The sequence below is a fragment of the Triticum aestivum genome, chromosome 5A (assembly GCF_018294505.1).
Source record: "Triticum aestivum cultivar Chinese Spring chromosome 5A, IWGSC CS RefSeq v2.1, whole genome shotgun sequence".
Classification (NCBI taxonomy): domain Eukaryota; kingdom Viridiplantae; phylum Streptophyta; class Magnoliopsida; order Poales; family Poaceae; genus Triticum; species Triticum aestivum.
In genome coordinates, this window is record NC_057806.1 from 243614159 (window position 1) to 243639804 (window position 25646).

General features: G+C 43.6%; 1 protein-coding gene across 2 annotated transcripts; it reads right to left on the reverse strand.

Annotated features, from left to right (window-relative positions):
• Window positions 1-3140: 3140 nt before the first annotated feature.
• Window positions 3141-10410, reverse strand: LOC123106789 (calcium-dependent protein kinase 29). 2 transcript variants are annotated; one of them, XM_044528838.1, is made up of 8 exons: window positions 9668-10410; window positions 9027-9150; window positions 8801-8944; window positions 8557-8709; window positions 8358-8473; window positions 8094-8261; window positions 7641-7862; window positions 3141-3587 (listed from the first exon to the last, which is right to left on the reverse strand). In XM_044528838.1, exons 1-8 carry the CDS (start codon window positions 10220-10222, stop codon window positions 3408-3410), a joined length of 1662 nt encoding a protein of 553 aa, XP_044384773.1. In that variant the 5' UTR covers window positions 10223-10410; the 3' UTR covers window positions 3141-3407. The 2 variants fall into 2 exon arrangements, with proteins under 2 accessions (XP_044384773.1, XP_044384774.1); XM_044528839.1 differs by lacking the exon at window positions 3141-3587 and having other exon boundaries at window positions 7715-7858.
• Between the last annotated feature and the right edge of the window lie 15236 nt (window positions 10411-25646).

Below are 25646 nucleotides of genomic sequence, written 5' to 3' on the forward strand. Positions count from 1 at the left end.
CCTATTGTAGTTAACATGCCTTCCCATGTACTTACGCAGGGCCATAAGGGCGATGCTATTATTTGCCGTTGAGGTTAGATGCATCCCATGTCTTACAGTATTTCAAATCATTTGTTCAATTGCAGTTTAGCTTCTAACATTTACTTGCTTCTTGTAGGTACACATGTCAGTGGCACTGATCCACGCTTCGGCCCAGAGGAACACCTCGCCTCCGCTGCGGCCGACTTTGGGAGGGATCTTGCCCATATGGAGAGCCCACGCAACTACCCCTCAGGACTTACCTAGTATGAACTGGCTAGTTGAATCTTACTAGTACCAGTTGCAATGGCCATGTTTTGTATGGTTGATGTATTAAGCATGTTGTAGTAAACACGCCTAACCCGTCTTATCTATTTTCCTTACCTTTTTATAGACAACAGGTCCATTCTCTGCTCTAGCAGCACCTGACTTGAGATGTCTAACTCTGTACCAGTTTCAATGGCTATATTAGGTTGTCTGTAATGAAACGTGCTTGTTGTAGTAAACAATTCTATCCATTTTTTAATCTCTCCCTTTGCTATTGTGCTACTCTTTCGCAATGAATAAATCACTACAGATGATGTCGGTTTATTACCATTTGCTATTTTTGGTGGATGTTAGCCCTGTTGTAGTTAACATTGCCTTTCCATGTACTTACCTACGGAGCAAAATGAGTGAATCTATATTCTAATCTAAACTATGTCTATATACATCTGTATGTAGTTCATATTGAAATCTCTAAAAAATACTTGTACTTATGAACGGAGGTAGTTTTATTTTACACCATTTGTGCAATCACAGTTTAGCTTCTAACATTTACTGGTTGCCTGTAGGTACATATAAAAGTAGTACTGATCCACGCTTCGATCCCTTTTGCGTATGGGGCAATGAGATATTCGTGAACAAGCATCAAGTGAGGAAACTAATAAAGATTGTTAGATGAAAGAGACGGGTGATGGGAATTAAGCTCTTTATTTACACTTTGTACAAGACAACAGTGAACATTAGGATGGTAAGTAATGTGCTGCATATTCCCCCTGCCCGCAATGAGTTACTCTATTAGGCATGGGTATCTAAAAGTTTTCTCTTTTTAGTGGTTTCCGAAGCAATTTACTAATGATTACCTTGCAATCTACATGACTGGAGTGGAGGCAACTAAGTTTAAAGTATATAATTCATACTATCATGACAATGGTCTAGAAGTCTTCCTGAAGGTGGTGAAGGATGGGCAGACGATCGTCATAAGGGGATGGACAATAGTTGTTCATGCCTATGGCATGCAGGAGGGCACATTTTGGGCATTCCACTTCTTCAACAACATCGGCATCCAAAATGCTTTACACTTGTCTCTTCACCTTTGCCGCCTCTAAATATTGTGGTTCATCATAGTTAATTGCTGCCTAATCCTATAATTACTGAACATATTCTACTAAGAATTTTATTTATGGATTGGTTGTTGAACCATTGTGCTTAGAATTTGAATACCACGTTTCATATTTCAAGAATTCCAATTCAGATAATAAATTACAGGGAAAATAAAATTAAACATGAGCGAATAAAATAATGTACACACGGTTAGAAAGAAAACAACATGTGCGACGGAAAAGTAGAGAACAGGCGGTTATTTGACGTGAAATGTTTGCAATGGTCGATGGACGCACACACGGTTTCCTCTCTATATGCGTGTGTGATTCATGGTAATACGGAAAACGTTTCAAACCTGTATGCGTGTGTAATATTGCACAAAAAAATGACAATGCATATATGGAGCCCATGTGTGATAGGAATACCTATCGCACACAGTTATGAAAATGGACATGTTGGCGATAGTAGAGGCACTGCACACATTTTACATTTTTGAACTGTGTGCGATAACTTACCCATCGCAAACACATCGGTAGATTAAATGTTTGTGATATCCACCTTTTCCACACGACTATAGCGGAGTAATCATTTTGGATGTCTCTCGGATCAGAAACGTAACTTCGAGATGTAACGTTTGGGACGGGCGTGACTTCTCATATGTTTAGTCTATGACAATCGTTAGTAACTGCTCGCCTATCCCCGACGGTTTCTGGGTTGTGTGGGAAGGACCCCCCCCCCCCCTATCGCACACACTAATGAGGAGACGGTTTAAAACTCTGTCGCGGGAAGGGGTAAAAAACATTTGTATATCACATAACGGTACCAGTGATATATGGAGTTGGAGTTAGGGTTGCTGGAGGTCCAACGGGCCCACAAGCTTGTAGGGTGTGCCCTAGGGGGTGGGCATGCCCCCTGAGCTTGTGGCTCCTAGGTGGGCCCCCTTTGATATATTTTTCCACTAGTATTTTTATATATTCCATAAAAATTCTTCGTAAATTTTCAGGTCAATCCAAGAACTTTGATTTCTACACAAAAACAACACCATAACAATTCTGCTGAAAACAACACCGGTCCTGGTTAGTTTCATTCAAATCATGCAAATTAGAGTACAAAACAAGAGTAAAAGTGTTAGGGAAAGTAGATACGATGAAGACGTCAGTAACAAGTTGCTTGTGGCCATAAGCTTTGCTCTTTAGTGAGTTCCTCACATCAAAGATTTATTTCCTTCGTGGTTGTCATGTAATGGAGTAGTTTCTCTATTTTCCATGTGGTAGACCCCAGTTGTTCGAAGCTTTTGTATTGCTAAGTACGACTTTGCAATCAGAAGACATTCTACAAAAAATAAACAATTATATCATTGGGATCTAGACAAGAGTTTAGTGATATGGAAGTCTTTTTTCCTTTCGCTCGCAATAACTCACCAAACACGCCGGTAAAGCTGTTTGGATGATGAAATTATGTTCAATACTTATGGGACATGTAGTGGCTCTACCTCCTAAGTCTTTCATATTGGCGGCAGATACAATACTCAGGCAATGCACTGTCCTAAGTCCTCCAACGTCTGCTATTCTCAAGTGATCTCAATACTTTCTTTTAAGCGTTTAAGCTATCAAGCTACCATGTAATGGAATATAAGTATCTGTTAAGTTGATTCTGAATCAATATCATATACATGGTTTGAGTACTCAGCTCGCTTTCACTTTTTGTGCCATGGGCGCAACGGGTCATCTAGTAATAAAACAGATGACATGGTCTCGTGGAGGCAAGTACAATACAAGTATTTCTGATAGTTGTTTGACACCCGCATTTGAGATAATTAGGGTTAATGACCTCCATGATCGCTTTGCATCAAAAAATGCGGTGACCTCTACATGATCAAGGAAAAGAGATACACTTATTACACACACACTTTCTCTCCATCTCTCTCTCCGTGTGTGTGTGTGAGTGAGTGAGTGTATGTGTGTCTGTGTGTGCGTGTTACAAATGAGCATGCAAGTGGAGTCACACTTTTCTCAGCTAATGTCCTATTGTTCTTTCCCAGCACCACCTAGCAGGCTGCTGGGATCAAGCTTTAGAGACACGTCCTTGAACATCTTGCGGCTGAGGGTATTGAAAATTGCTCTTGAGTACTGTCGTGATGCATTCCTCCAGTCCACTCCAGCTTTCATCATTAACTCAAACTCCTCATAGCTTATCTTGCCATCCTGTAGTACACATGGGGGGTTGAGTTAGCTGATATACTTGTTGAACTAGTTGCCTAGTCATTTCTGGTTTCTGATGATTCACAAGATGTTTTTTTGGGGGGGGGGGGTAAACTGACAAGAGTTATGACTATTCATTTAGAAGAATATAATTGTCTTGTTAATTAGAGAATACCGAGGGAAAACAAGATCCAAAGTGCACGAAGTCCCAATTAGCTATACAAAATAGTGAAACACAAGCACAAATACGCCAGCGAGCATGACCGAATTATCAATGACTGCCGACAAAGCATGATCCCCCAAAATCATACCATCGACGACCCTCCGTCGAACTTGCCATATCTAGCTTGACCAACTCGATGAGGGGGATCAAGACCCCAACAGGCTTTCCAGGAATCACAGAACACTGCACACCAGGCACTGCACCACCACCTCACAACCATCAACGCTGTGGAAAGTGAAGAGAACCAAAACTGCTATGGGAAGAGCAGAGACGAGTCACCGTGACTCTGGCAGCGGAGAGAGAGAGAGAGAGAGAGAGAGAGAGATAGAGATAGAGAGAGAGAGAGAGAGAGAGAGAGAGAGCACCTGTAGGACCATGTCTTGCATGAAACCTTCGACCCTCTCAAGACAAGGGCAACCTAATGCTGCAAATCGACATTCACCATGCTGCCATGCCCAACGAAGCCACCCGACACCTCCTTCCATACCACCATCCCAACATCTAGCACTTACAAGAGGCTAGAATGCCACACGACATGACTGTGATGTAGCTCAAGGTGCACCGAGCGACTAAGGGGGTGTTTGGTTTGAGGGCAAGGCTAGGTTCGATGAGGATATCACACCACCTGGTTAGGGATAGCCATGTTATTTTGATTAGTAGGGTGGGACTTGATACGTTGGATAAGCACTTTTTATTGTTTGGTTGGAAGGACGAGAATTGGATAGGTTGTTCTGATGACCTCTTCAGTATGAGATGGTGAGATTACCCATACACATGCATTTTTAGCTCTTTTTTTGAAATCTCATTATACCCTATTCTTGTACTGTAATCAGTTTTGAGACCATCCTAACTAGCATAAAAATAATTGTTTTTATATTAAACATCAAAACAATAACAATAGTTGTACTATATGAGCTGGTTTGAAATACAAAATTGGTGCCACAAATACTTAATCGGACCACCCACTTCCCTCCCTAAACATCTGGGCGGACAATCCAGATAGAAAATCTCCATGCAACTGGACTCCCCAAAACCAGCTCCGTCCAAGTTGTGTATCAACCCTCATACCCGTCCCATATGTTGTGCGGATATGGGGATGCTCAGACACAGTGACCACATCGGTCTAACAGGTGGGACCCGCGTGAAACCCATCGGTCTGCTAGCTTCCTGCTCTGATTTTGCGAGAACACATTCATGACGCTACTCTTGCTCATAACCCGAGGTACCAAAGTCTTCTATTTAAGCTGGCCAATGAGGGAAACCCTAGATGCCCCTATTTTCCTCAACTCATTTCTGTCCGCGCAACCAGCACTCGCTCCATCTGCTTCCCCTTCCGCTCGGACCTCCCTATGGCCAAGATCGACTGAAAATAACCTACTACAAGCTGGTCACACCTTGAGCGCCGCCCAGATGTGCGGCACCAAAGAGTGTCGTCCGAGGAGGCACGTCGTGCCACTCAAATTATGGTGGGGCGGGAGGAGGTACCAAAGGGGGGTGTATCAAAAGACATGGAGGAGGAGGCAGATGAGGCACCGGGAATGGAGGTTCAGCTCAAGGGATTTGGCATGGAGGAGTAGGAGGTGAAGTTCCAACACACCCAAGCCATGGAGGTGGCACTACAGTTCAGGGCTGAGCAAAACCGCCATCCTTGACTAGATGTAGTTCGAGTAAGAGGTCGAGGCAAACCGCCATCGTATCCACATGGCCGACTTGTGGCAGGAGCAGCTCTTCACGGACCTCGACGATGAGGAAGAGGGCACTAGAGCTTTGTTGCGCCGCCAATGACCACGAGGTAGTTCCGACATCGCCGATGATTAGAGTAAATTAGGGTAGTTTCTTTGTCTTTAGCTTGTTTGCTTCATCTAACATGTACTACATATGATAAAATGAACATTGGATGGTTAGTATGGGGTTTGCAAATAGGGGTAGTGATTAGGATGACGAAAAAACCAGGGGCAGACCAGAGCTTCCCGCGAGTGCATTCACAGACATTTAGGGGGTTAGTACATACTCGGATTTGTCATGTCTGGTCATCGATGCTCTAAGTGCAGCCCATGACCATCACACTATGATCTAGGCCCTGACTTTCTAGCCAAACCTGGCCTATGGGTGGCAAGGCCCGACACGTTACGTCCCAGCCATGTGAAGGCCTGGAACTACTCAACCCATGTAGGACCTTTTATAAAAGGGACGTGTACTGTCGGCCTGGCAAGCCAGCTAAAAGGGCGGGCCCAGCATGACACGTCGACATTGTTGCGCCCAGGCAGCATCTACCGCCACACAAGCAACGCATGCACCATTTCCCATTGGATGGGCGATGGATGCAACGAACTTACTACACAACGAGCTTTGGTGTGGTGATATGTGATCACCAGGGAAGGGTGCGTGCGGCGAACAGAGTTTACTTTGAAAGAGTTCAATTTTCTATAGTAGCAGAAGCCATGTCACTTCGTCAAGTCGTAATCCTTGCCAATAACACTAGTATAAGGAAGATCACTAGCATCTGATTGCCTATCATTGATCAACAATGAAACTTTTGGTTCAAGGCTACTCAGACACTTTAACCAAAGTGCCCATAGGAGGGCTCTGGGTAGATGCCTTCCGCCGTGCTTTTTCCGAATAAACTCAAAGACATATTCAAAAAAGGTCGAGGGTTTACGTTTTGATAGGTATTAGAGCCATAGTCCATGATATTAGAAAATGTGTCACAAAGTTTGTATCTTGTACTTTTATCCCTGTCAATCGTTCTTATAATGAGGCAACACATCTTCTGGCTAAATCGGCAGAGTATGATGTTTGGTCCTGATGGTTTGATGAGTTCCCTCATGTAATCAGGATCAATATCTGTAATGAACTATTAGCTTGCAAAATGATATTATATTGTTAGACGAAGGGTGTAGTTTTGAATGGATAAATGGGCGCAATTGTCCATTGCCTAATAAATAAATAAAACACGGTCTCTCTTCCAACCGCATGGAGCCGCCGCCGCAGTAACCCAGCATCCACCTCCCATTCGACAAGACCAATGGTGCCCGCAAACCCCACAATGGCATGTTTGAACCGACCGCGGGACAGGACCACGCCATCACCCAGCCGGCCCGACTTGGTCAGATTAGCTATAGTGGGAAAGGCATAGAGTCCAACGTAGCAAATTTGTTTATGTGACAATGAGTTGAGTAATATAGCTAGTTACTCATACTATGGTAACATTACATATACAAGATAAAATGAGTTCATAACCTAATAAATGAAACTTTGCATGACACCACATACAATATATTACGTAGTATTTCCCACTATAGATGTACGAGTCGTAATATAATCTAGAGTCTTTACGAGTGCAAGTTAATCCATTGTGGCTAGTCTATGGAAACAAGGGAGACCCGTTCCAGATCCACGACTTCAGTTTGCCGCCAGGCCAGTGGAGAACGTGGCCATGGAGGCAAGAGGCGCCGGGAACAACCGATCAAGCGCGGCGGCGCCGCCAAGGACGCCAGATCCGGTGCGCACGCCGTTGTATGCGGCCCATATCCCGCCGCCCAACCACCGTGGCCCGCCTCCACAGCAAGTTGTCGTGGCCAAGCGCACTACTCCGCAACTCCGCCGCTCCAGGACCACCGGCCTGTTTCCTTGCGAGCTCCGACCACGCCGTCCCCGCATCTGCCGCCGCACCGTACGTCGCCGCAGCGCACGAGAGGAGGTTGCGGCTGGTGGCTGCGGCTAGAGTTTTTGCCTCCCGTGTCGTCTTAAGGAGCGACCCGGGGCAACCCAAAGCGTCCTTTTGCGTTTTCCTGTTTCTGGAGGTGTTGATACTTGATAGTGAGCTTGCTAACCTTGTCAATGTCAACGTCGAAGATGATGTCCTCGATGGCCTTCTGGTCGCCTCTTGGGGATAGCGCTTCCTTGAGCTCTTCCATCTCGATGAACCCGCTCATGTTCTTGTCGAAGTAGTTGAACACCTTGGGGAGGTGTTCCTCGCTGCGGATTTTCTTCAGGTGAATGGAGACCGTGACAAACTCCTTGCAGTCCAAGGTGCCATTTCCATCTAAGTCTGCCTAAAGATTAAAAACTCAAAATAGTTAATCTTTGAAGTTTAGTTTACCAAATTGTAAGCTCTATGAATCATGGAGCAACTGGTGGTTATTGTTTAATAGTTCAATGATATGGTAGGGGTCATATAAGTCAGAATTCTGAAACACCAAGATAGAAAAAGAACAGCTCCCCAATGTCTGCATTCGAAAATGCTTTAGAATTATTTTGGTAAAAGTGAATGTGCAGGATCTCACAGCTTCCATGAGCATATCCACATCTGTATCATGGACATTGTTCCCTATCATTTGTAGACCTTTCCTGAGCTCCTCAATTGTCAGGTGCCCATCCTTGTTAGTGTCCAGCATGTGGAACAGTTCCGTGATTGCCTCCAGCTCTTCAGCAGGCAAGTATTCCGCCACCACCTGGCCAATAGACACATAATTCAGCATATATATGTTCATCAAAATCCATAGTCCCATAAAATAATAGTTAGGAAAAATGATTATTTGTGAGCTCACAAGCAAGGCCTTCTTCTTGAACTTGTTCATGACAGTGAATTGCTTTAGCCTTGACCTTACTGCTTCACCAAGAGGAATGTTTGGAGCAGCGGTGGAATTCTGTATCCATGGATGCTCTTCATTCTCGAAGTTGGTAAACCATTGTTAGATACATGCTGATCATCTCAGAGAAGTGGAAGGAATTGTGAGATCTACTGACCTAAAACTTGTTGAGCCGTCAATCTGGCATAAGGGTTGTTTTCAAGCATCCTGCTAACAAGCTCCTTGGCGTTGTCTGACACCTTCGGCCAAGGCTCGCGCTCGAAGTCGACGCGTGATCGGATGATGGCCTGCGCAATCCCTTCGTCCGTTTCTACAAAAAAGATGAAAGCTGAACCTGATCAGTTTGTGAGCATGAACACAATTTCGGAGTTCTATATCAGATTCCAGGAGTACGAACTTACTGGCCCAGAATGGAGGGACACCACATAGCAAGATATACAATATGACGCCTGCACTCCAGATGTCGATTTCCTGTCCATAGTTTCTCTTCAGGACTTCAGGCGCCATGTAATAGGGAGATCCGACGATCTCACTGAATCTTTCACCTGAGGACCGCACATAACTAGAAAAATCATGTTTCATATTTGTGATATGTATATATCGTATTAGAAGCTCAGAAGTTTATACCTGGCTTGAAGCACACGGAGAGTCCGAAGTCGATAACCTTGAGAGGGGAGCTCTCAGATGCATTGGCGTACAAGAAATTCTCAGGCTTAAGGTCCCGGTGCATAACACCGTTCTGGTGGCAATGCTGCAAAAAGTGTTGTGTTTCAGTCGCTAGATCGAGTGTGTACAGATTGTGCTGATTATTGGTTTCTTTGGAAAATAACGGATTCTACATTTTGCATGGCATGACAAAAAGTAGCATAATCTTATATCGAAATATGTAAGTATTGTATATTCTGAAAGATGGTGACACATTCAGAGTTGAGTCCTTAGTCATGTAGATAAACGTTTATACTATATACATCTTGAACCACATAGCCCGTAAATATTTTTAATGATATTTGTGCATTTTAAATTTTGGGATGCTAAATTCTGTTACGTGGGTAATGTTTGCAATGCCCGGAACCGTCTAAACTTATGTGTACAACGCCGTGTGCTTCAGCGTTAAATTCTCTTGACCATCTGATTCTGTCTTGACCATTTGAATCTTGCCTAAAAAAAATCTGAATCTGTCTTCATTGTGTTTCATGTACTTACAACCAGACCAGTTAATAAATAAACTAGCCAAAAACAAACGAAGAATTACACCTAGTACGACGTACCTGCACGACCTCCATGATAGTGCGCATGACAGCGGCGGCAGCACGCTCGGTGTAGTGACCGCGCACGACGATGCGGTCGAAGAGCTCGCCCCCCTCGCACACCTCCATGACCAGGTGCACGGAGTCGCCGTCCTCGAACGCCTCACGGAGCCGCACGACGTTTACATGCGAGGGCAGCGACCGCATGATGGCTACCTCGCGCCGCACGTCCTCGATGTCGACGCTGCTCCGGAGCTTCCGCTTGCTGATCGACTTGCACGCGAGCTTCTCTCCCCTTGCCGCGTCCATGCACCGTCGCGTCACCCCAAACTCGCCGCGCCCCAGCTCCTCGCCAAGCTGGTACCGCCGGAGGAGCTCCTCGGTGTTGTCGGCCGCGGCCAGGCCCTTGCCAAGCACGGTTACAGGCGGCTGGGCCGTGGCACGCGGCGTGTCAGTGACTGAGGACACCGTGGAGAGGCACCGGAGGTTGGCGCCTCCTAGGCGTCCGCCGCGTTGCCTGGGAGAGCCACCGCCACGCCGCTTGAAAGATGGCCGGGCAACACAGCAGTTGCCCATGACCGCTTGCGCGGCGTCACGAGGTACGTCGTTGGGCAGGAAAGAGTGCGTGCTAGCTTCCGGCCGGGAATGTGCACCTGGCTACGATCTATGGATGGAACGGATGAGTTGTGGCCGATCTCTCTCTTCCTCTCCCTCTAGCTAGGCAAGGAGAGGAGGAGAGAGATGAAGGGGAAATGACCCTTGGAGGTGGTTGGTTTTGAGAGAGAGGGAGTCCCACTTTTCTCCCGACTTCTTAGCCGTGGTTTTACTATTTTTGGCTTTATCATCATCTATTCTACTTATTTTAGGAGCATAAGAATTTTACGGACCTTCAATATATTATTTGACCGCCCAAAAGATGTTAGGCTCCCACGCCCACACTTGCTCGTGGCCACTATAGCACCGGCGACTACCAATAGCCTCGATGGGCGCCACTCCGACGCCGCCGACCACCGCTCCCTGATGGCCTCCCCTGCCCCACCGGCGGGCGTGCCCGTGAGCTTAGATTGATGGACTCTAGCCCCGCCTCCTCCAGATCTGCGAGCCCCTCCGCCCCACCTCCGCCGTCCTACCCGCAAGCGCTATGCATGTAGATCCTCACGTCCCTAGCTGCCCGCTCCCCGCACCAGCTGTTGTAGGGTGAAACCCTAAGTGCTGATCTTCTTCACACTTGGAGGGGAAAAGGGAAAGAACTACAAGAACACAAAGGGGAAACACTCAAACAAACCCAAATCAAACATCCACTAGAATAACGCACATGAGATCCACAAGAATAACATGAACAATCAAGGGAAAATAGCACAAAGGTAAAGGTTCTTCTCAAATACAAATGAGATAAGGTCTTGATGATAGTCTTATCCAACCCTAGGAGAGGAGGTCTTGATATCCACTTGGCCATCTTCTCCTAGGAGGTCTTGATCTCCAAGGGGAGAGGTAGATGAGCAAAGCTCTCTCTAAATCATGCCATATGCTTTGCTAACCTAACAAATGGCTTAGGTACAAAATATATAGGTGACTCGAGGTGAGGGACCAAGAGGAGGGGCAAAAGGGGCATTTCCCGTTCAACTCACACGAGGGCCCACGCATGGGCTAAGTTGGCCCCGTGGGCATGGGGGTCCTGTGTGCACTGTACACGCCCGTGCGCATGGGGTAGCCAGCGGCAAGGCTCCTATGCACTGAGTCCTGGAGGCTCATGCGCACGGGATGTCCGAAAAGCCTCTGGATGGGTCGTGCGCACAGGGTCCAGGAGGGGCCGTGCGCATGGGGTCACCTGGGTGCATCTTCTTCTTCCAATTGCTAGTCTTCGTCTTCCTTGTGTCCTTCCCATCCTTCCTCTTGGCGAGACTCCTTAGCTCCTTGGTGGGGGTCTTCCTCGTGCCTAATGACACACAAAGTTCCATGGTGTGGTAGAAGCCAATTCCCATCCATATTCGTGTCAAGCTAAAAAAGGAGTGAGTTCACCTCACTTTCTATAGAACGTGCACGAGCTCTTGTTATGAGTCCACCTGGTGTATGATGACTTGGTGTGGTGTCCATGGGATGAACGAAGGATCCTCCGCATCATCTCCCCCCTTGGGGAAGATCCGCGCTCGGATCGATAGCATCATCACCATGTAAAGGAGATAGGTCCTAGATGTTGAAGATGTCGCTCACATTGTACTTGTCGCGTGGGGTCGACCTTGTAGGTGTTGTCGTTGTAGCGTGCTAGCACCTAGAAGCTTGGACTTAAACTCGGTGGGGGAAGTGGTCATTGCGTAGTGTAGCCACACAAGATTTCCGAGGATGAATACCATGGGGTGCTTGTTGGTGTTGAGCTTGGTGGCGAGGCGTTGTACTTGGCGTTCGGTCGTGTGCCTTGTATCTTCATGCACCTTCTTGAGGTAAGTTGCTCCTATATGCTCGCGTCCACGTTTGCTCCCTCTTGTTGTGGTAGCGGGAGGATGTCCAATGGCAACAATAGGTTGAAGCCATAGACCACATCGAAGGGGGATGTGCTGGTTGTAGAGTGTCATACTCGATTGTTGGTGTACTCGACTATGGCAGGCATTCTTCTGACCTCTTGATGTTTTCTTGGTCAACACGTGGAGGAGTGTGCATAGTGTTCGATTGGTGACCTCTGTTTGGCTGTTGGTTTTCTTGGTCAACACGTGGTGAAGAGTAGCTTGATTCTAAGTTTGGCGCAAAGTGTCTTCCAAAAGTAGGTTAGTAACTTGACACCGCGGTCCGATACAATTGTCTTGGGAACTCCATGCAATCACAAGATTTCCTACAAAAGAGATAGGCAACATGTGAAGCACCGTCCCTCTTGTTGCATGGAATAATATGTACCATATTAGGGAAACGGTTCACAATGACAAATATCGAATCTTTGCCGTTTTGAGTTTTAGGCAAGCCAAGCACAAAATCCATACTAATGTCTTCCCATGGGTGATATGGTATAGGAAGTGGCATATGTAGACCATGAGATTGAGCTTGAGACTTAGCTTTGTGACATGTGGAGCACCAGTTGATGTATGCGCGACGTCAAGAAACATCTTTGGCCAGTAGTATTTGTTGGAGAGCATCATAAAGGGCTTGTTGTGGTGGAAGTGTCTGATATTTCTCCAACGTATCTATAATTTATGAAGTATTCATGCCATTTTTACAACAATTTTATATAGTTCTGGTGCACTTTTATATGATTTTCATGAAGTAACGTATTAACCTAGTGCCCAGTGCTAGTTGCTATTTTCTTGCATGTTTTTGGTATTCCAGAAAATCCATGCCAAATGAAATCCAAATGCCACAAAAATTACGGAGATTTTTTATGGACAAGAAGAGACCCACGAAGCTTTGGAGAAGGACCAGAAGGTGTCTAGGGGGCACAAGCCTGGGTGGTGCCTCCCTTGGGCGCCTCAAACTCCTCCCGGCGTGATTCCAACGCTGCAAAATCCTACAAATTGATAAACCTCCAAAAAGAAACCTACATGAGATTTTCCACCGCCGTAAGCCTCAGTTCTAAAGAGATCTCATCCGGAGCTCCATTCCGGTACCCTGCTAGAGAGGGGAATCAGAACAGCGTTCTGATGGAGTTTTCAGCACTTTGAAGCCTCTATGATGGCATACAAGGAACATGGACGAAATATACAAGAAGCCCTTTTATAAATTTCATCCATAGCTTATTTTAGGTGCGGCGTCACCTTAGTTTTGGGCCTGGCCCACATAATTTTGAAATACTACTTCATAGGTTGGTTTTAGAGTCTGTATTGAAGGGGAAATGATTTAGGATGTGTAATAGTCCCACCTTGCCAAGGGAGGACAAAATCTCCTCTTTTTCCCCAATAAATACAACCCTTAAGGCACCATTTAGACTTCAGTTTTGTTTAGATTAAAAGTTCGACATAGCTGCAAGTTTGCGTCCTTCGTTTGTTTACGACCAGACCAAGATGTCATAGAACCTCTTCCATTAATAATGTTTTCCTCTTATATTCGCAATATTCAGATTGCAATTTCAGTTTCTTGCTTGTTCTTCGTTTGCGTGTAGGAAATAGACCCTCATGGTCAGGTTGATCATGCTCTGGTGTGGTCAATAACCTCTCGGAGTTGGTTTCGCGATTACTAAGGCGCGACGTCCTCGCACGTTTGTAGTCAGATCGTGAAAGTCAATTCCACCAAAAACAATAGCCACCATCTCATAAAAAGACGTGATACCTTCACCTCTATCACTCTCTATCTTTGTTGTGATGAATTGAGTCTTACCATTGAGGTTTCATTATTATTGAATTGAATATTTTGGATTTGAGATCAATTGATGTATCTGTTTCATGTGGATACTCGTGGTGACAATAAGGTATTTTACTATGTCACTTGATATATGTTTGGGCAATCAACTTGCGTATCCCCATGGTGACATTGGGGCAATCTAGGCACATAGGTTGATACATGTTTTAAACCTACTTCATCCGATAAAACTTTGGGAGTAATCTTTGAAGTTCTTTGTGTTGAATTGATTATTATGAATCTGAAATTGTTTGATCCATATCAAATAATGAACTCACGGATACTTGTGGTGAAATTGGAGTATCTAGGTGACATTAGAGTCGATTGATGTGTATCATATGGTGTTATTGCTGTAAGATCTCTAGGGTTGTTTGTGACACCTATAGGGATGGCTCAATATATTGATTGGAAAGATAACTTTCAGGTGGTTTGCTACCTACAAAAATTTCATCTTATGTTCTCCGGTATTAATAATAACTTTGGAGTGATTTTTTGTCGCATGTTGAGGGATTGTTATATGATTCAATTATGTTATCAATGTTGAGATACTGCACTAGTGAAAGTATGATCACTACAATTTATTCGTCATGTGTAATAACCAATTGCCTATTTTATGAGGAAGATAAATATAAGTACAACAACATAGCGACAGCGTTTGAATCACATCAAATTAATACTAACATGTATGTACATGAACAAATTGTACAACATAGAACTGATCCATCAATTAAAATAGCACTGTCATCAGTTCAATCCAGGATATTATAACATAGAACTGATGCCATCAATTAAAATAGCACTCACATAGAACTATGAAAGTTCCTTAATCACATCCAGAATACACAATGATAGTGTCTGAATCACATCTAATATAACTGTAAGTGCATCAAGTGCCCCTTAGTGGTTTTGGTGTATTGAAGACAAATAAGATGAGGGACTAATGTGTTTGTGACTATCCACAGTAGTTATAGTCCCTGATGATTTGGTTTAACCGACGGAACATGACCCCTAAAGATGTATTTCTTCAAGTGAAGAAACTGGTACGGCCTTTCAAGAAATTGATGTGAAGACTTCGAATCTTGAAGGGGGTTTAGGAAAAACAATACTGTTAAAGGGGGTTTAGGTGAAACATATTTCATATTTCCAATGTGATGCTCAAACCTATACACACACTTGCCACTTCGATGAAGTCATTGGAAACCTCCGGAACAACTAATGAATTTGCTAGCGATAGTGATGCAATTCATTTGGTCGCTAATGAATTTGGTCAGGCTGAGGAGTTAGGATTTTGCCAGTGTGATCTGCCTATTGTGAGGCATTTCATTGCCCCTTTTGAAATTGAGAGTACAATTTTCCCGACCATTGCTGCGCCGCGTGCCAACTGTCGAGTGGATCCTTATCGTGACAACACGCATGTCTGAAGGAGCATTTATGACATTTCATGTCGCATTGCCCCTAGCTATAAATAGCCGTCCCCTGCAACCACTTGTTGGTTGGATGCTCTAGAGAGAACTTGACACTAGTCATTTGAGAGCAACCCTTCCTCTGATGAATTTGAGAGAAACCCAAGTGAGGAAAACCCCAACCAGAACGAAGTTGATTGAGCATCACTGAAGAGTTTGATCTATGTGATCCGATGCTTGTTACCTTTGAAGACGTCATTCTTATAGATGGTTAGGCGTCATGTTCTGAGCACCCAAGAGTAATTGTGGTGTTCTAGTGAACAAGTTTGTGATGGTTTTGAAAGTCTAGCTTGAAGACTAACCATGGGTGATTGGGTGACGCTTGTTGTGACCTAAGCTCAAGAGAATACAGTAAAGACAAAGTGTCTCCAGAGTTCAACTCAATTGCCTAAACCAAATGTACTGTTGATATAGCAACTTGAACTAGTCTACAAATTTTTGATGTCTTCATTGAGCCTACCTGGTTTCAAATTCCTCACCCCTTTATCTTTTAGTTATCCCGCTGCTGAAGAAAATGTGATCTACCTTCTGAATAATTTGAACTGAGGACTTTCATCATGCTATTTTTCATTTCTTCAGTTCATCTCCCTTATGCTTGAATGCTTGTATAATTACATGTTCTTCACTTGTATGTATCCTATTTGCATGCTCTCCAATTCTGTGATGGCTTAATTTCGTTCACTTTCTATTTCTTCATGCTAATATTCATCAAATTCATTAGAGTTTGACGAATTTCTAAATATCTCCCATTCATCCCCTCTGGGAGTAAACCTGCGCTTTCAATTGGTATCACAGCAAGGTACTCCCTTGTTCCGTGTGATTTTGGTTTAACCAGCTGGAGTTCTAGTTATGTCGACCGCAGGTATGATCAAAGTATCTGCCGTGTGCCCCATCTTCGATGACATAGGCTATTGACAATGACATTTGGTTCGTCGTCAAGAATGGCATGCCTACTGTTGCTCCTAACATCAATGCCACTTACCTAAAGAGATTCAAGCAAATCGACTCGCAAGCGAAGAAAATCATATGTGGACATCTCAACAAAGGCCAATATGGCAGAGTGAGTGCACTAGAAGCTTCAAAGCTTATTTGGGATAGACTTTACAAGGTTAACGAAGGAGTTTCTACTCAACGTCACTCAAGAATCTATGTTCTATGCAATCTCTTCAACCACTTCAAGAGGCTCGACAATTAAAATGTTCAGCCAACCTTTATCGCCTCACTGATATCTCCAATGAGCTTCAGGCCCTTGGTGCAGCTAACATCATAGACCACTAGGTGTGAAGAAGTTATTGGGATCCCTTGATATTTCCTTCGACACCTTGGCCCTGATGATTCAAGAGCGTCCTGATTACTAGTGACTTGATCCGTCTGATATTCTTGAGAGGCTCAGTACTCATGAATTTCAGCAAGCTAAGAAGAGAGATATGTATGGTCCCAGCTATGGACGATCCCGCACTCTGTAAGCAAAAGAGAAAGCCAAGGCCATTTCTTCATCTGAAGAAGAAGAATCTAACTATAGTTTTGACAGTGCTAAAGAAATTGGCAAAGAACTGGCAGTGCTTGTGAGGAAGTTCTAGAAGTTTTCCAAGAAGAATTGCTTTGGAAAGTCTTCAAAGTATGACTTGAAGAACACTGGAGAAGCGTGTGCTCCAGACTACAACAAGAGAACTTGTCACAGATGCAAGAAGCCAAGCCACTACATCACCGATTGCCCTCTCTGGAAAAAGGGCTCAAATAAGAAGACGATTAAAGATGATGACTCTGATGACAAAAGAAAAAATCGTTGAAGTCTTCATCATGCAAGAAAAGTAGTTCCCGCGGAGCTCGTGCATTCATTGGGAAGGAAATGAATTCTGAGGAAGAATCTGGTCATGAGGAATCTAAGTAGGAGTCAGACTCTGGTGTGGCGAGTCTTGCCCTCGCTACTGAGTTCGTTAGCAAGTCCATCTTCAACCCTGAGGAAAATGGTGACTCCACCAACAATGAGGACTGTGCTGATGACTATGCTGCCACCTATTGCTTCATGACAAGAGGTGCAAAGGTAACCTCGTGAGAAGCTTACTTAAGTACTTCTAGCGATGACAACTCTGAGTGTGAAGCTAAACAGTAGAAGAAACTTGCTAAGATTGCAACTGAACAACAAACTACCATGGAAAAATGCCAAAACTACTAAACAAAAGCGATGATCTATTAGATGAGGAAATGGATCATAGTCAAACCTTGTCTGAAGAACTTTGACATCTTCAGTCAAAGCATGATGAATTTGCAAGTCGTCATGTATCCCTCTCAGCCGAACACGACAAGTTGTCTTATGAATTTCTACAAGGGAAGCAAGATCTCGAGAAACTGAGAGCGTCTCAAGATGATCATCAAAAGGAGAACGATTCATTGCTTACTCAATAGATCAATACCGCTTAGGAAGGAGTTGTTGCACCATGCTTAAAATGCCTAGAACGTGAAAATGCAAGTTCTTTAGCTAAATGTTCAAATGCTTCAGTTACTGTAATATCTTCAACTGTCTCTATGGTATCAACCCTGTCAACTGAGGTGACCACAAGTGTTACTGACGAAAATGCATGGTTGAAGGAATTGTATGTCACAGGCATGTATAAAAGCCTCAAAGGGCACAAAACTCCCTCTGATGTGCTCAAGAAGAACATTCTGAACAGGAACCCTAGGAAAGAGGGTATTATTTTGAGAGAAAGCTCAATGCTGATGGATCATATTGGAAACCTGAGCAGTATCCCAAAACCACATGGGTTGCTGCAAAAGGAGCTCCAGTTGATCCATCCACATTATCTTGTTACAACTGTGATACTTCATATTCTTTAGATGAGTCATTTGACTCAAACTATAAGTTGTTCAAAAAACAGAATGGTGAAGTATTTGCCAGATTTATTGGTACTAACTACAGGAATGGTTCCCAGTGAAGAAAATATGGGTGCCCAAAAGCCTTATTCAAAATCTTGAGGTGAATGTCATCATGACACCACCAATGAAGAAGAAGCATCCTAGGTGTTGGGGATATAACTAGTGAGTACTATAACCCTCCTGTGAATGGTCGCGGACCTACTTATGGTTGTGCTAATGCATCTGTTTCGCAGGGAAACAAACAACAATCTGATGAATATGTTCATTATTCTTCGAACCACTATGTTCACAAATCTTTGAAGAATTTCTCTGCATATTCATTTGAGTACAATAACCCTCCAGTGAAGATAAATGCATATTCTTCAATGACTAAATTCTCTACCAATGCTCTTTGATACATTGCTACTCAGCCACCCATTCAGATGTGGGTGGTTAAGAAGAAGAACTAATCTCTTCTGCAGGGTTAGGTCTTCAGATAACGATAAATGTCTGATGAATTTGTTGAAGACCCGACAAGTGCTTGTTGGGATGCAAGCTAAACATGATGAAATGAAGTGTTCACCCCTTATGTTGCTTACATTACTGTCTACTGACGAAATTCACTGACGATATTGAGCATCATACTCTGCACTTTAAAGTGTATGAATTTGTAAGTCGGACTAATACTTCTATAGGACGATACACCCAAAGCTAATGAATGGGTCCTGGATAGTGGCTGCAGGAATCACATGACTGGTGATAGGAATCTCCTCACCGATGCTCACCTCACACCGTCTCATCTGAAAAATGTCACCTACGCTGACAAAGGCAAAAGCAAGGTATTGGGTCTAGGTAAGGTTGCTATCTCAGAGGATCGACACATGGAAAAGGTAATGCCTATCGAATCCCTTGGATACAACCCCATGTCTGTCTCAATGCTTTGTGATCTTGGTATGATTGTCATGTTTCGCATATATAGATGCATTGTATTAAACTCTGAAAAATCCAAAGTCTTCAAAGGCTTTAGGAGAGGTGATTTGTATATTGTAGATTTCTCTCTAGGTCCTCAGCCTGCCAGATGTCCCTTGACAAAAGCTTCAGAATGCTGGCTATGGCATCGATGACTTGGACATGGTGGCATGAGGAATTTGAGCACTCTCATGAAGAAGAAACAGTCATTGGCATCGAGGGTGTCAAATTCGTCAAGGATCATCTATGTGGTGCTTGTGAGTCTGGGAAGATGACTAGAGCAAGGCACTAAATGAAGACAATCATGACCACTACTCGTACCTTTGAATTTACTTCACATGGATCTATTTGGTCCTACTCATTATGCCACAGTAACCAATGCAACATCACTCTAAGGTTTCGTCATAGTTGGAAGACTATTCTTGTTACACCTAGATGCATATCATTACCTTCAAGACTGAAGTGCGGGATGTCTTCAGACGATTCTCCAATCGGGCCATGACGAATTATGGTCTCAAGATCAAGCACATCAGAAGCGACAACAACATCGAGTTTAAGAACACAGGCCTCGATAACTATCTTGATAAACTTGGTATCACTCATGAGCTCTTTGCTCCCTATACGCTTCAGCAGAATGGATTCGTGGACCACAAGAATCAGACACTCATCGAGATGGCTCGCACTATGCTTGATGAATACAAGACTCCTTGTTGATGAAGGCCTGAAGCAATTGATACTGCTTGTCACATCATCATCTTCACAAATTCCTCAAGAAGACCTCATATGAGCTCCTCAATGACAAGAAACCCAATGTGAGCTATTTCAAAGTCTTCGATTCTAAATGCTGGATTAGAGATCCTCATCGCATTTCAAAATTTGCACCGAAAGCACATGAGGGTTTTATGCTTGGTTATGGTAAGGACGCGCACACCTATAGAGTCTTCAACACCTACCACAACAAAGTTGTTGAAACTGTAGATGTGTGGTTCAATGTAACTACTAGCTCGCAAAGAGAGCACCTGCCTCCTGTGCTAGACGAAATGCCTCCTGAGGAATCTATCAAGCTGATGGGCACTGGTGAGATTGTGCCTAGTGAAGAAATAGCTATTGAAGAAATGATAGTTCCTTGTCATGAAGAAACTACTGATCCTGAGGAAAATGGCACTGAGGAAAATTCTCAACAACAACAAGGCCCTTGTCCCTCTCATCCTTGAGTGGCGAATGAAGAATAGATTGAGAAAATCCTCGACAACATAAACGCACCAGGTACCCTCACTTGCTCAAAAGCTTCACATTTAGCTAACTTTTGTGGGCACTATGCCTTCGTCTCTATCTCAGAGCCCACCAAAGCTGATGAAGCATTTCTGGAGCCTGAATGAATTCAGGCCATGCAAGATGAATTGCATCAATTCAAGCTCAACAATGTGTGCGAGCTTGTCATGCGTCCCGATCCATGCAAGTACAATATCATCAGCACCAAGTGGATCTACCACAACAAGCAAGACAAAAATGGCCAAGTGGTGAGGAATAAGGCTCGCCTTGTTGCATAGGGCTACACACAGGTTGAGGGCATTGGTTTTGATGAAACATTGGTGAAAGCACAAGTGCTCCTTGGGTGATTCTAGCAATTAATGCCAACATATGTCTTGTTGGACTAATAGTTTTATCTAGTATGTTTCGGATAAGTTCAACAATGGCGTGGCATGGACAAGAGGATGTGTGGAACCCCTTCAAAATGCTAATGGCAAATATTGGCAAAATCTCAAGACTCTTCATCTTTATTTTAGTGATCTAATATCACATTGAGTCCATAGGAAAGCTAATACTATTAAGGCCGTGTTTGTTTGGGCTTTTGCTTCTGCTTTTGCAACCTTTTCATTTCGGCCAAAAAGCCATAAAAGCTCCTAAATAGGTGCTTTTAGAGCTTTTATGGCTTTTGGAGCTCAAATAGGTTATATTGATTCATCAAAAGCCGAAAAAGCTCCAAAAGCACCTACTTAGGAGCTTTTATAGCTTTTTGGCCAAAGTGGAAAAGATGTAAAAGCAGAAGCAAAAGCCCAAACAAACAGGGCCTAAAAGGGGATGAGGTGTTGCTTAATGGCTTGCTTGCTCAAATGCTTAGTGATATTGCTCCAAAACCCTCGTCCACTTTATCCATCCAAATATGTCAAAACCATAAACTCCAACTCGGCCCCACCGATTCTTTCTACCCAGAGCCACCGAGTTCATATGACATAGCCACTGCCAGAAACCCTAACAGTTCGATCTCATCGATACGGGTCTCGGTCTCACTGAGATGGCCTTTGTGACTTGTTGCATTTATTTCGGTCTCACCGAGTTATGCAATCAGTCTCACCGAGTTGTCTTGACAGATTCTCTGTTGCCTTATTGCTTCACTTCAGTCTCACCGAGTTGATGCAATCGGTGCCACCGAGATGATGTTTGCCCTAAGCCCTAGCATGTTGGTCCCACCGAGTTGTTCTAGTCGGTCCCACCGAGATTCCTAATGTTCACATTTTTAAATGATCGGTGGCACCGAGTTTAACCATGTCCCACCGAGATGAGTCAAATGTGTGTAACGGTTGGATTTTGTGTGGAGGCTATATACACCCCTCCACCCCCTTCTCCATTTGTGAGAGAGCCATCAGAACATGCCCAGAATTCCATCGTACATTTTCTGAGAGAGAACCACCTATTCATGTGTTGATATCAAGACATTCCAATCCTACCACAAGAATCTTGATTTCTAACCTTCCCAAAGTTGCTTTCCACTCAAATCATCTTTCCACCATAGCCAAATCTGAGGGAGAGTTGAGTGTTGGGGAGACTGTCATTTGAAGCACAAGAGCAAGGAGTTCATCATCAACACATCATTTGTTGCCTTTTGGAGAGTGGTGTCTCCTAGATTGGTTAGGTGTCGCTTGGGAGGCTCCGTCAAGATGTGGAGTTGAACCAAGAAGTTTGTAAGGGCAAGGAGGTCGCCTACTTCGTGAAGATCTACCCGAGTGAGGCAAGTCCTTCGTGGGCGATGGCCATGGTGGGATAGACAAGGTTGCTTCTTTATGCACCCTTCATGGGTGGAGCCCTCCGTGGACTCGCAAAGCCGTTACCCTTCATGGGTTGAAGTCTTCGTCAACGCGGATGAACGATAGCACCACCTATCGGAACCACGCTAAAAATCATTGTGTCTACATTGTGTTTGCAAACTCCAATCCCATCCCTTTACTTTCTTGCAACTTGCATGGTTCATTCTTTCTGCTGCATATACTCTTGTCATGCTTGCTTGAAATGTATTGTGAATGATTTAACTTGTGTTAAAACTCAACCTTGACTTGAAGAATTTAAAAAACAACCACTTTTGCTTGTTAAGGGTCTAATCACCCGCCTCTAGACCCCTCTTCTCAATCCTCTCAATTGGTATAAGGGCATTGGTCTCCATTGCTTTGGTTTAATGACCATTGGAGGAAGATGGATGAGTCTACGATCGAGAGTATTAGACGTAGAGTGCCTATGCTTGATGGGGAGTTCTATAGTTCTTGGAAGAATGAGATGCTTGAGATTTTCAATGAATATGATTTGAACAAGTATATTCCTAGCCCTTATGTGCCTCCTATTGAACCTTTGCATCCTACCCCCGACGAGTATCTTGACATGGTTCACAATCTTAGAACTATTTATCTTATCATTAGAGGTTTGCCTCGAATTTGCTTGTGTGCTTGCCTTCTTTTGAATGGGCATATACTATATAGAAATATCTTGAGGAACACTTTTCGAATTATTCCTTGAAAAATCTAGATGAGATTATTCAAAAGTCTATTGCTTTTCATAAAATGAAGCCTAGTGATCCGAAGATTGATGAATGTATATTTGAGCCCTGTGATCTTATGCGTGCTAAAGGAAATGTTGGAGTCATTAGTAGCATCATTTCACAAACAATTAGAATTCATAAACTTGCACATTGTCATGGTCATAAATCTAATGAATCACTTGCTCTAGGTGATGATCACTTGCATGATGATGATATTGAGCATGGATATTATGATGAAGACAAAGATAGTGACATTGACTTTGAAGAGACCATGATAAATGTTAGTCTCATGGCCAACTTTTGTGATTACATGGACGGAGGGAAAAAATCGATTCTTGATAGTGGATGTACTAATCATATGACCGGAGAAAAGGACATGTTCAGTGAGCTTGCTAAAAACGATGGCCCACACAAGTATGTAACTTTTGGAGATAACTCCAAGTGTAAGGTACTTGGCCTTGGTAAGGTGTCCATTTCCAATGATAGCTCTACTCAAAATGTTATGCTCATTGAATCTCTTGGTTACAATCTTCTTTCCGTATCTAGACTAGCCGACTTTGGTTTCAATGTTCTATTTACCAAAGTAGATTGCCAAGTGTTTCATAGATATAATCATAATATGGTCTTTACCGGTATTCATAGAGGTGATCTATACATCGTTGATTTCACCAAGAGAGCCCAACCTCGTGCTTTATTAATTGCTAAGTTTTCTAAAGGATGGTTATGGCATAGAAGGTTAAGTCATGTGGGCATGCAAAATCTTGATTAGCTTATTAAAGGTGATCATATCCTTGGTGTTAAATATGTTATATTTGTCAAGGATAGACTTTGTAGTGCTTGTCAAGTAGGAAAACAGATTGGAGGAACTCATCCCAAGAAGAACATAATGACCACGAGAATACCGCTCAAGCTACTTCATATGGATCTTTTCGGTCCCAACGCCTACAAGAGTCTCGGTGGTAACTTGTTCGGTTTGGTCATTGTTGACGAATTTTCAAGATTTACGTGGGTGTTCTTTCTCGATGACAAATCGCAGGTCCAAAAGACCTTCAAGAACTTCGCCAAGAAGGCCCAAAACCAATTTGAAGTGAAGATCAAGAAGGTTCAGAGTGATAATGGAACGAAGTTCAAGAACGCCAATATGGATACCTTTCTTGATGAAGAAGGGATTTCACATGAGTTCTCGTCTACGTACATACACCTCAACAAACTGGAGTTGTTGAGATGCAGAACCAGACACTTATCGAGATGGCGAGAACGATGCTTGATGAATACAAGATGCCAAGACACTTTTGGGCGGAAGCGGTTGAGACAACTTTTCATGCTACGAATCGACTATATCTTCACAAGCTTCTCAGCAAAACGACATATGAGCTACTCATCGGTAACAAACCCCAAGTTGGACACTTTTGAGTATTTGTCTCAAAGTGCTACATTCTTGATAAGCATCGTCGCTCGAAATTTGCTCCTAAATATCATGAAGGTTTCCTACTGGGTAACGGTTCAAACTCTCACACTTATCGTGACTACAACAGTTTCACCCGAAAAGGTTGAAGAGACGGTAGATGTGAAGTTTGATGGATCTGGCGGCTTGCAAGTAGAGCAATTGCCAATTGATGTAGGAGACAAAGATCCATTGGAACAAATCCAAGATTTTTCCATTGGGAAAATTTGCCCAAGGGAGGTGAAGGAGAGTACTTCTTCCATTCAAGTGGAAGCCTCAACTTCACATCAAGGTGAGCCACAAGTTGACTTGGAGGCATCCACAAGTGGAACACGTTAGGATGGAGGAAATGAGGAAGTACAACTAGATGAACCACCTTGACCTCCTTCTCCACCTCCACGAGAGAATGACAACGACACCAAGAATGAAGAAGAAGAAGATGATGAGGAGGATGTTCCACTCCAAACCAAGAAAAATCTCTCACGAGTTCGAGCAAGAGTCTCAAGAGATCATCCCATCGATCAAATCTTCAATGACATTCAAACCGGGAGAATCACTCGCTCTAAAACTCGTTTTGCTAACTTTTGTGAACACTACTCATACATTTCTAGTGTTGAAGCTATGAAGGTAGAAGAAGCTATTGAGGATCCGGATTGGATAAATCCTATGCAATAAGAGCTACACAACTTCGAGACGAATCAAGTGTGGACATTAGTAGAAAAGCCCAATGACGATCATAATGCCATTGGAACGAAATGGGTGTTTCGGAATAAGCAAGATGAAGATGGAGAAGTTGTATGCAACAAGGCCCATCTCGTCGCTCAAGGCTACACTCAAGTCGAAGGTATGGACTATGGTGAGACATATGCCCCTGTTGCTAGACTCGAGTCCATTCGCATTTTACTTGCTTATGCCAATCACCATGATATCACTTTATATCAAATGGAAATTAAAAGTGCTTTTCTAAATGGAGAAATTGAGGAGGAAGTTTATGTTAAACAACCTCCCAACTTTGTTAATCCCAAGAAACCTAATCATGTCTACAAACTTCATAAAGCTCTTTATGGTTTTAAACAAGCCCCTAGAGCTTGGTATAAATGTTTGACTAAGTTTCTTATTGAAAAAGGGTCTGAAATTGGAAAACTC

What these genes read in the sequence shown, in the direction of transcription:
- LOC123106789 (XM_044528838.1), bottom strand. Translation starts at nt 10,222, where the DNA reads ATGGGCAACTGCTGTGTTGCCCGGCCATCTTTCAAGCGGCGTGGCGGT. An exon ending in GACGGCTCAACAAGTTTTAG is followed by an intron (nt 8,474 to 8,556) that starts GTCAGTAGATCT and finishes TCGAGAATGAAG; the next exon opens with AGCATCCATGGATACAGAAT. An exon ending in TGGATATGCTCATGGAAGCT is followed by an intron (nt 7,863 to 8,093) that starts GTGAGATCCTGC and finishes TTTAATCTTTAG; the next exon opens with GCAGACTTAGATGGAAATGG.